Source organism: Capsicum annuum, chromosome 7 (genome assembly GCF_002878395.1).
Source record: "Capsicum annuum cultivar UCD-10X-F1 chromosome 7, UCD10Xv1.1, whole genome shotgun sequence".
In the NCBI taxonomy this organism is placed as follows: domain Eukaryota; kingdom Viridiplantae; phylum Streptophyta; class Magnoliopsida; order Solanales; family Solanaceae; genus Capsicum; species Capsicum annuum.
The window spans coordinates 2,029,454-2,041,718 of NC_061117.1; the positions used below are offsets into that span (position 1 = coordinate 2,029,454).

At 28.5% G+C, this 12,265-nt stretch overlaps 1 protein-coding gene across 1 annotated transcript in view; it reads right to left on the bottom strand.

Annotated features, from left to right (window-relative positions):
• The window catches only part of LOC107854254 (very-long-chain aldehyde decarbonylase CER3), a 16,164-nt gene extending 4,644 nt beyond the window's left edge, over nucleotides 1-11,520 (bottom strand). Inside the window, exons 1-10 of the mRNA XM_016699260.2 lie at nucleotides 11,274-11,520; nucleotides 9,932-10,158; nucleotides 8,763-8,995; nucleotides 8,000-8,219; nucleotides 7,166-7,293; nucleotides 5,131-5,387; nucleotides 4,117-4,224; nucleotides 2,036-2,242; nucleotides 1,326-1,436; nucleotides 518-691 (exon numbers count right to left, since the gene is read on the bottom strand). Of these exons, the coding sequence (XP_016554746.1) occupies nucleotides 518-691; nucleotides 1,326-1,436; nucleotides 2,036-2,242; nucleotides 4,117-4,224; nucleotides 5,131-5,387; nucleotides 7,166-7,293; nucleotides 8,000-8,219; nucleotides 8,763-8,995; nucleotides 9,932-10,158; nucleotides 11,274-11,324 (1,716 nt within the window). The 5' untranslated portion in view covers nucleotides 11,325-11,520. The remainder of the gene's footprint in view (nucleotides 1-517; nucleotides 692-1,325; nucleotides 1,437-2,035; nucleotides 2,243-4,116; nucleotides 4,225-5,130; nucleotides 5,388-7,165; nucleotides 7,294-7,999; nucleotides 8,220-8,762; nucleotides 8,996-9,931; nucleotides 10,159-11,273) is intronic.
• Between the last annotated feature and the right edge of the window lie 745 nt (nucleotides 11,521-12,265).

Here is a 12,265-nt window from a genome sequence, read left to right on the forward strand (position 1 = left end):
TTAGGATTTAGGACACACCTCACAAGAGGGCCACATAAATTGGAACAAAAGTAAACGTTTAAGGGGGGATAAAATGGTGCTTAGATAAACAATTTTAACCTAAACGTCTGTTTTAAGGGAGCATGAAAGAATCTTAAAAGACAGATAATATGAATCGGGAATAGTAATTAGGATTTAGGACATACCTCACAAGAAGGTCAGATAAATTGGAACAGAAGTAAGACGTTTAAGGGGAGATAAAATGGTGCTTAGATAATAAATTATCTTATCATAAACGTCTGTTTTAAGGGGCGTATAAAAGACAAGATAATACAAATCGAAAATAGTAATTATGGTTTAGGACATACCTCACAAGAGGGCCACATAAATTGGAAGAGAAGTAAGACGTTTAAGGAGAGATAAAAGGGTGCTTGGATGATAAATTATCTTATCATAAACGTCTGTTTTAAAGGGCGTGTAAAAATCTTAAAAGACAGATAATACGAATCGAAAATAGTAATTAGGGTTTAGAACATACCTCACAAGAAGAAACTCCTTGAACATCATCAGGTAATCTCATAGCTGCAAGATCACCATAAGTACAATCTCTTCTAAATGCCAAAATTGGAGGAACAACAAATTGGTGAAAATGTGTTCCTTTTGGTGCATAACTTTGTTCTCTTGGTGTTATCCATTTTCCAACTATCCATGCCTATAAATATCACAAGCCAAAATAAAAAATTAATTAGCTGAAAATATAATAATAATAACAACAACAACGTACGAAACACCACCAAAGGATGTAGTGCAGTGGATGGGCCTGGAAAAATCCTTGGTAGGGAGAGCTCCCCCTCCCCCTAATGGGACTTTACTCGGCGCAAATCTGGATTAGTCGGACTCCAATGCGGGTGCCGAACACCGGATGAAAAAACAAAAAAAAAAAACATATTTTTTTCACTTTATTCTAATTTTAAGTGAATATAACTTTCATCTATCTATCAGGTCACCTAACAAATAACTACGTATCTACAATGTATTTCTAACCAAAAAGGACAATGACAACAACAATAATATTAACACATTTTTATTCTAATTTCAATCGAATATAACTTCTATACGATGACAATATAATTATTTTATTTTATCAAATACATAATCGACGCATGAGCAGTGGCGGAGCCGTAACCAAAGAAAGGGATTTCAAATGAAACACCTTTATCGGAAAATTATACAAAATAAATTGGATGATTTGTACATAGACCTTAAAGTATGAAAAGAAAATAATGATAGAAAAAGTCATGATAAAAATATTTGCAAATTGATAAATAAATAAATAATATATATACCTTGCAATTTTTGGCAGCTTGATACTTTGTGACTTGGACTAGGTATTTTTGATATTCAACAGGAGCCTCCTTTTGGATCTTCTGAAATCTTTCAGTTGACAAAGTTAACATCTGCAATTTTCCAATTTAAAAAGAAAAAAAAAAAAGTTATAAATGAGAATTGGTAACTTCCAAATTAACAAAATATTATACAATTTATATTCCCTATCTTCATTAGATGTATCGGGAGCTAATTTTGACAGATCTGAAATCAAAGTTTTCAGTAATTATGCAAAATATCAAAATTTTATGTAATTAAACTCCAAACTATCGGGATTTATATACGTTGTTTCTCCTATTAAGTAACTCGTCTAAACTTCGACCTACTTATCAATTAAGCTATTTTTAATCATCGCGTAAATAAAGTGCATCACGTAAATTGAAACGAACATAATAGAGAGATAGATACAAGTACGAACTTGTCTTGTATCTTTACAAAGAAAAAAAAAGTTATCTTCATTGGATGTATCGGGAACTAATTATGTATCTCGACAGACCCAAAATTGAAATACTTAATAATTATTCAAAATAACAATCGAAATTTATGTTGTTTCTCCTATTAAATAACTCGTCTAAACGTGAACCTTTACTTAGCAATTAAGCTATTTTTATCAAATCGTAAATAAAGTGCATCACATAAATTGAAACGAACGAAATAGAGAAGTACTTACCAGTACACGAACTTGTCTTCTACATAGGTAAAGTGCAATAACTCTACCAAGTTTAGAAGTAGCTCCAGTTAAAAAAACTTCAGTAACATTTTGTGGAATTTCTTTAAGAATTACTGCTGCTGTTAATGTATTTCCATGAACAACTCTCACTTTAAGATTTGGATGTTTGTTCACAAATAATGTTCCACCTCCATTTAGTGCCTCATTCTGTTTAAAAAAAAAAAAATCCAGTCGGAAAAATAAATTATCCACAATTATACATGTTATAAAACGGACAGGAATAAGCAATACCATAAACTAAAGAAAACAAGAAGAACATACAGATTTTACGTGAAAATCCTTGATGGGAAAAACCACGGGCAGAGGAGGAGGAAATTCACTATGATGGAGAGGAATACAAGGAGGAGACGAAAGTCTCAATGACGTATACCCACCCAAAAAAAAAATACTAGATCGCACTTATATAATACGTGCGTACAAACAAATCCTAAGCTCAAAAAAATCTCAAACATGGATCGCAACGCCATCTTTTCAGAGCCAGATCAACAAAATTCGAGTCGCAAACTCTAACAATATATATAGGGTTCATTTGGTTGGAAACGAGGTGTTGATTCTGGGATTAGCTATTCAGGGATTAGTTATCTCACCTTCAAGGTGTGATAGAGGTGTACAAGAATTTAGGAGTCGTGGATGCTCGGGAGATTTAGACATATATATTGACACTCAAAGCTTTAAGATTCCGCATGAAAATCAAAACACTCAATTATCTTCTTGATTTCGCGGGTTTTTTTTTTTCATCTTATACTCATTTTTATATATTTCTTATATAATTATACTTATTTTGCATCGGGTTTAACGGGTGCTGGAGCACCACAATTTTCAACCTAGGTTCGCCCCTGGGTGTGATTGAAGTAGCACTACAATTTCGGAATTAGTTATTCCATGCATTTTATCCCAACCAAATATGGGATAAATTCATCCTAAAATTAATCTCAGTATTAATTATCTCTTATCCTTGTACTAAACGACGTCATATTGTACCTGGATTATATGTATAGTACATCTGGTGGTTATTTTAAGTTTACGTGGTTGAGTGAGCAACTATTCAGATTAAATTCTTCCAAAAAAAAAAAAAAAATCAAGTTATATTCATCGTTAGTATAAAACAATATATACAAAATATGATTACAGGTAATTTCTACGCCGACTATAATTGATAACCTGATTATAATTGATAACGTATTTCTACAACACATTTTTTCACTCGCATGATTCGAACAAGAGACCGCTGATTAAACATAGAATTTATTCCACCATAATTTTTTTTAGTGGTGAATAGATCAAAGTATTTCTATATCTTTTAAATAATGGAGCAAATAAACAAACACTATTACTACCTTGAAGTGTAGGTTAAGTACTTTGATCATAATAAATGATTAATTAATGATTACGCCCATATATGTTCACCATTTTTTATAATTAATGGAATTTAAGTTATGTACCAAATTTTTAAAAGTTTCAACCTACCAAAATGTCCACCACATGCAAATATATTATTAATACTTTACACGTTAAACTTGACTTTGCATAAAAGGTACGTTGCTACATTTTTTATAAATATTTTAATTTATGAAAATTATAAAATCGTCAGAAGAGAATTCATCATTTAAAATTTATGAATTTCTATAACGACTTCAAGTTAATACGCGTAATATTTTCTCACACACAAAGAAAAACTACTATTATATTTCCATGAATCAAAAGCAATTTCATCTATTTTCAAATTTTTTTGTAATAGCTATATGACTCTTATTAATTAAGATATGGGAAACATGATAAAAAAAATTAATTGATGGTTTATTTTTATAATTTCATCTGTTTACGTGAGTTTGTTCACATTATCGGTTCTGATCAAACTCAAACAAACAAAAGGAAGGGAATTTTGATATATAGGTTAAGAACTAACGAAAAATTAATTAATTTATGACAAATACTCACATGATATTATTTTATATAATAGAATAGAATTATTTATTTATTTTTAAAGAGAAGATTTTTTGTTTTTTTTTGTAAATAAATACCTTATTTAATGCAGCAAGGCTGATAACTTTGACTCCCATTTTATCAGCTCTAAGAATTGCTTGTTCAATTTGGTTATTAATTCCTTCAGCAGCAAATGGCAAGAAATACTGTCACACAAAATAAATAAATGAGAATTAATTAATATCACTTCAAAATATAATAAATAGAAGAAATTAATTTCAAGAAAATAAACAATAAACTATATATTATAAAACATTGTCGAAGATATAATTCAGTAAATACAAGTGTATATTTTGTCAATTTTTAGATTAAATGATCATACTGTTTAATATGCATGGTATCTGAACATGCAAGAGGATCGGTTCGATTAATATTTATCTTGCTTCTGGCGTTTACACTAAATCAATCAATTTAACCTTAGAAGTTCAAAAGTTAAAATGAAAATACGTATACTTAACCATGGTTAATTTATAAATACGTGTACGAACATCTACAGATTCAAAATTTCAAGTATGTGGCTCGTACAATGACCCTAAATTCAGATTTTAGCGAATATCTAAATGTATATACATGGTCTGAATAAAAGGTATTGTATTTCACGTGAACCAATAGGTTACAAGCTAGATTCGCCTTTGTATATTCTCGAAATACATACATCATGTGTTCTCGAAATATATATATCAAAAATTAAAGAGAGAATACTATACTTAACCATGGTTAACTTAACGTGTATGAACATAGACAGATTCAGAATTTCAAGTATATGGCTCCTACAACGACCCTAAATTCACATACAATAACAACTGAGTTCACAGAGAAATATCTATAAAATTTTAGCAAACTCCTTAATATATATATTTTTTTTATTATTATTTTAATTTTTTAAAAAAAAATTATTCCTTAATATATATACATGGTCTGAACAAAAGCTATTGTATATTCTCGAAATACATACATCATGTATTCGCGTGTTCGCCTCATGAAAAAAAAGTAGGAGAGCTGAAAGTATAATAAAGAAACAATGAAGGGACCAAAAGGATATATTAACAAACCTGGAAACCAAAGCGAGGAACTACCCAAGTTTGATGCAATCGGCCCCTCAAGTTATAAAAAGTTGCTAAAAAGACCTTAGAGTATGCCCACATGACAAACATGGTCACAAAAACTATAGGCAAAAAAGGTATCAAGAAGAGCCTAGTGCAAAATGGAGTTGAGGCAAATGATCTGAATATAAATGGTGCATGCATTGCAGAACTCATGTCCACTATATGTGCCAAAAATACAAAATCTGGCACCCTACCATTTTTACCTGCAAAAAAAAAAAAAAAAATTAAATAATTTAGTGGAATTTGAAAATAAAAAAATAATTCAGAATTAAAGTCTAAAAAAGTTTTGTTGAGTAAAAATCAGACAATGACAAACCAAGAGACATGTGATTGAGTGGTAGGTTGATCGATGACGGAACGAATGGTCGAGATGTATTGAGATCGGTTGATCGATGACGGAACGATGGTCAAGATGTGTTGAGATAGATTGATCGGTGACGGAACGAATGGTCGAGATGTGTTAAGATGGATTGATCGATGAAGGAACAAATGGTCGACATGTGTTAAGACAGGTTGATCAATGATGGAACAAATGGTCGAGATGTGTCAAGATATAAGTTTTCCATGGGAAAAAAGGTTAGTTTAGAATTAAAATCGAAAGAAGCTTGTTGAATAAAATCAGAAAATGACAAAATAAGCGAACATGTGATTGAGTGATAGGTTGATCAATGACGGGACGAATGGTCGAGATGTGTTAAGATATAAGTTTTCGATGGGCTAAAAGTTAGTTTAGAATTAAAGTCGAAAAAAGTTTGTTGAATAAAAATCAGATGATGACAAACTAAGCGACATGTGATTGAGTGATAGGTTGATTGACGACAAAACGAATGGTCGAGATGTATTAAGATATAAGTTTCGATGGGAAAAAGAAGTTAGTTTAGAATTAAAGTCGAAAGAAGTTTGTTGAATAAAAATCAGACAATGACAAAGCGACAACAAATATTTGCAATTAATAGAAATAGGATTAATGTTAATATAATAACATAGGGACGGATTCAAAATTTTAATTTAATAATTTATGATAAAAGTTTACTTTAAAAAGCATAAGCCATATACTACTTAGAATATTATTTTGTTATAACTAATGTGTACATATAAATTCTTTGCTTGTACTTTCACACACAACTTTATAAGTTATGATAATAAATATGAACTTTATTTGTACAAATAGATACATTTAGAATTATTCAACTATTTTCAAAAAAAAGAATTATATTCAACTAGATTTTGTACTGGCAATAAATAGGTGTCTCATTTATTTACTAAAATAAATAAATGACAAAACATTTAATGATGTTCAAAGTTATCCTTGTTGTACAATAAATAAACTCAACTACTTTGTGTAAAGTGTAATATTCACAAATATGCATAGGGCTGGACATATTTTGGTTCAAATTAAAATTTAATTTTAGTTTCGATTTTTTGATTTCAATTTTCAATTTTTAAAATTCGGTTTTTCCAAAAAAAATTTGGTTAAATCGAAAAAATAAAATTTTTATAAATAATATATATTTTATTATATATATAAAAAAAATAATATATAATACATTATATGCATAGTCAATTCTACATTTCTACTGCCTATGTAAATAACTAAGTTAAATTTAATTAATATGTGTATTTTATGTGGTAAGTACTTCTTCGACCTTAATTAGGGTTTCGGGTTCAATCCCTATACGTATAAAGTTGTCTTTGTTAGGGAACCGCTTCACCGTTTAATCTGAAACTTTTCGATACGAATTTAATTTTAATTAAATTTCAATATGGATATCGAACAACGTACAGAGAAAAATATACGTATTTTATGTGGTAAGTACTTCTTCGACTTTAATTAGGGTTCTCGGATTCAAACCCTATATATAGAGTTGTCTTCGTTAGCGAACCGCTTCACCGTTTAATTTGGGACATTTCGATATAAATTTAATTTTAATCAAATTTCAATACGGATATCGAACAACAGAAAAAAAAATACAATTATTACCTGATTCAACACTTAATTTTGTGTGCATATCCCATGATTTTGGATTAAGTGTATTCCCTAACACATCAAAAATTGGCATAAATAAACAATAATTGGTCCCCTTTTCTGTGTGGTGTAGGCTATGGTACCTGTCAAATTTATGTCCAAAAAAATAGGGAAATAATATATGAGTTATCAGAAAAAAAAAATAGAGAAAAATAAAGGTTGTACTTGTTTTTTGTTTTTTTTTCAAAAAGTAATAATTTTTTATTATGGCATTAAATGTTTTTTGTTATCTATACCAGAGGGTAGGCATCACCTTTTTTCAACCATATAATTTTATTTAATGCCTTGTCGATATGTAAAAAACACTTTTTCTCTCCCTTAATCATTTCATAAATTATTGCAATAAAACTATTCAACTTTTAAAAAGTAATAAATAATTTTTTTTCCAAACCATCAAATATTTCTATATAGATAAAAATGATCCTATAAATATTTTTGTCTTATTAATCTCTCCCGTGTCAAAATAATCTACTTTATTAAGATTTGATATGAAATAATAAAAAATATAATTGGCCACAAAACCAAGATACACAAAACTTTCTGCACAAATTACTGAAAAGCAAATATAGTTTTCTAAAATCAAAACAATAATTAAATCATATTAGTACAACATGTTGACGACAATTTATGCACAATTTTTTAAAAAGAAAAAACAAAGTAGCTCAATGTACATATTCTAATATTAGTATTAATAACTGTTTCTATGACTATGACTTGAACTCGTGACGTATAAATCGAACGAAAATTTATGTATAAATTATTTAAAAAAAAAATAAAAAATTTACTTACGTTGGGGTGTAGATTAAATATTTGAGAAAAGGAATTGCTTGAAATAATTGATGAGGAATAATCTCAAAATTGCAATGTCCCAAACATCTTAGCCAATCAAATATCAACAAATATCCATAAATCATAGTTAATGATCCATATCCCAATAAACAAGATCCAAGAATTGGAATTCCAATAATTCCACCTAATATTATATGCTCCAAAAATGTAGCATGACCAGCTGAAATTTCCACAAAAAAAAAAAAGGAATTAAAAATTTATTAAAACATATAAAACAATAATAATAAATACAATGAGTGTGGATTTATCTTATATATATATCTTATATATATCGATCGATAGGGTAAAAATATTTTTACATTATTATTGTTGTTTAACCGTTTATTGCAGGCAAGGACAGAGGTAGACGCAAAAAATTATACTGATAAAGGGGTTCAGAAATTGCTTTTAAGTCATCGCCGTTCAAAATCCTAGCTGTGACATAAATTATTATTTTCTTAAAATCATATTATTTAAATTTCTGACTCTACCAGTAATTTTTGCCTTATTTTCTATGTTGCTAATTCCATTTAATATGGACAACTACCTCTTGTTATCTTACATTTAAAAGCAAGTACAAATAATAACTCATAGTAATAAATGAAATTAGTAACCTAAAAAAGTACATATGATATAGTATTCTATTATGACGTGTTTAAATTAAATTAACACTATTTAATTAATTAAATTAACACTATTTAATTAGTAAAGAAATTAAATTTACCTGTAAATGGTTGGGGTACTGGTGAAGAATGATGAAGTGAATGATAATTATTGAATAAATAATTTCCATGAAAGCATTTATGTAATAAATAATAAAGTGGCTCTGAAATTGCAATATGGAGAATTATAATAGCCAAAAATCCTCTTAAATCCCATAAAGGAAGATTTATTTGGTCTTGAAACATGTAGAAACCTAATGAACCCATCATAGCTTGAAGCAATACAAAATTATCCCTGAAAAAAAAAAAAAAAAATTGTTGATCATGTAAAATATTGCATGAATATAATTAACATAAAATAAAAAGATTTAATTTGATGGTATATGAATATTCTGTCCTTAAGAAATTTACGCCCCTCAATATACCATTGTTGGGGAGAAAGTAATTGATTCGACATAATTTAGTATCTTTAACCAAAAATCATGTATTTACATTAAAGTTCACTTAATATATATAAATAATTTATCAAAAACTTATCAAACTATATATTTTTCTAGAACTCAGAATTCATAAGCCTATAATTCTAACTTCGCCTATGCGGTCGTCAGACGATACACAAAGCATCTGGCGACCACACATGGTTCAAGGAAAGACCGCACCCCGAGGGGTTGTTGTAACATAGGCAACAGAAACTGACACAAGCATAAGTAGCTGATTCCACAAAATTCAAGATTGCAAATGAATTACACAAATTCAAAATTCTAACTTAGCGTTTGATGTACAAAGCGAGGCGGAGCCACCTTTAGCTCAGGGGGTCATCCGAACCCCCTTCGATGAAAAATTATACTATTTATATATGGTTAAAATTATCTTTTATGTATATATAGTTGACGTTGAACTTTCTTCAGCTAGTTCGAATGTTTAATTCTGAACACCTTAGTACAAATCCTGGCTCCGCCAATGGGGCGAGTGATATGATCACGTAGGGTTTCAAGAAGGACCACAACCCAAGGGACTGTCGAGTGATATGATCACACAGGGTTTCGAGAAGGACCATACCCCAAGGGACTGTCGAGTGATATGATCACACGCAGGGTTTCAAGAAGGACCACACCCTAACGGATTACAATATAGGACACACAAAGAAACAAGTACAAGCATCATTAACTGATTCCACGAAATTCAAAACTACTACAAATGAATTATAGAAATCAAGATTCAAGAAAATTACCAATCCCATTCATTGTCAACTTGCTTGAAATCGACACCTTCTTTGATTATTCTTCTATTTCTTGTTAAGAACAACATGTTACTAAATGAATTCCAACAACTATGGATTGAACATCTTAGAAAACATATGATGAGAATATGTAAACACCATGTTGTTTCTTTGATGTTATTGTCTTCTTGTGATCTTGAATAAAACCATTTTGCTATGAAAGGTCCATATAGTAAATACTGTTCCAAAAATAACAAAAAAAGAAATAAGTAAGTACATATTATTCTAGATAATATAATAATAATAATAGCACGCGCTAGCCACTTTTCAGTAACGTAATCGAAAAATAAACTATCGATCTGGAGTTGTAAGTTCTACAAGTATAGTTTCACTTGTAAAAGTTGAAACTCCGAAACATCACTATTTTTCTGTTATAACGGTTGAAAAGTGATTATAAAGTTGAAACTCCGAAACAATCACTAATTTTTCTATTACAAGGGTTCAAAATAGGCTATTTGTGAAAAAAAATTTCTGACGGACGTTTCATTTAGAATTCATCTAAAATTTGAAATAATCTTCAACTAAATTAAAGTTGTCAAAAACAATTATTTTTTTATTATAAGAGTTGAAAAGTGATTATCTCATGAACAATCACTATTTTTCTATTATTAGGGTTCAAAAGTGGCTATTTGTGAAAAAAAAAATCCCAAGAAAAAAAGAAAATCTACTAGAAACACGAGTTTTTCTGGCGGACGTTCCATTTAGAATCTCGTATAAAATTTAAAAAATCTTCGATTTGATTAAAGTTGTCAGAAACAATTATTATTTTTCTATTATAAGGGTTGAAAAGTTATTATAAAGTTGAAACTCCAAAACAATCACTATTTTTTTTTTTTCTATTTTTAGGGTTCAAAAGTGGCTATTTGTGAAAGAAATTTCCCATGAAAGAAAAAAAATTACTAGAAACACGAGTTTTTCGGACGGACGTTCCATTTAGAATCCCATCTAAAATTTCAAATAATCTTCGACTAAATTAAAGTTGTCAGAAACAATTACTATTTTTCTATTATAAGGGTTGAAAAAAGTGATTATAAAGTTGAAACTCCGAAACAATCATTAATTTTTCTATTATTAGGGTTCAAAAGTGGCTATTTGTGAAATTTTTTCCCATGAAAGAAAGGAAATCTGCTAGAAACACGAGTTTTTGTGACGGACGTTTCATTCAGAATTCTATCTAAAATTTGAAATAATTTCAAAAACAATTTCGACGAGCATATTTCTGACGAAAGTTCATCTTAAAAAACACATATTTTTGATAATAAAAAGAAATAAAAGAAAAGAAAACTTCAAGTACCTTGAAAGTTCCCAAATTGTTCCATGGCCATGTTGACAATGGACCTTCCATGTTAAACAAAAAAAAAAGTACTCAAAATCTTCTTTCTATTAAAGAGAATAATAATAATAATATTTTGAACAAGAACAAATCTTTATATAAGAAAAAGAGAAAGAATTTGTTTTTTCTTTCTTTAATAATATAATAAAGATAAGATTGTGTTTGTGAGTTTTGTTGAGTTTCTCAAGAAAGTGAAATGATATATCTATGTTAACATGAGGCTATCTAACATATATATAGATGAAAATAGAAATATAGTCCCTTTCTGTCACGTTTCGCTTTTTAAGAGTCGATTTATATAGACGATAATTTCATTAATATATTCATACGAATTTTTTCATCACATTAATATAAATGGATTACAATATATAGTATTTTTTATATAATTTTTGACTAAATTTAAATTTTAATAAATTAAACTAATCTAATTCAATTGAGCTTTGAAGATTTATCAAATTAATTCTCGTGAAGCAAAACGTCATAAGTAAAATTGTACAGGGGTAAAACCTTGAAAAAAAAAAAAAGGGATAATTATTTCTTTCATTAAATTTATCTTCTGATTTTGACTTGACATGAATTTTTTTTTTTAAATAAAGAATTAAGACTTTAAATTTTGTTATCGTAAATGAAAGATAAATAGAATGTATAAAAATGTTAAAATTCTTTTTAATTATGTAGTCATAAATATGTTATATAAAAAGTTGAAATTAAATAATTATAAAAAAGAAAAGATTTTTTTTACAATGAACTAAAAGAAAATAAGCCAAACAAATTGAAACGAAAATAAAATGTTAATTTTTAATGTCACTATCAGTCCAATATTTTGCAACAGAAAAATTTACTTTAAAAAACCTAACTGTAATATTCAACACGTCAGATTTATTATTATTATTATCATTATTATTATTATTATTATATTTTCCATTGATTTTGGAGTAGCACAGCTGTAGAGA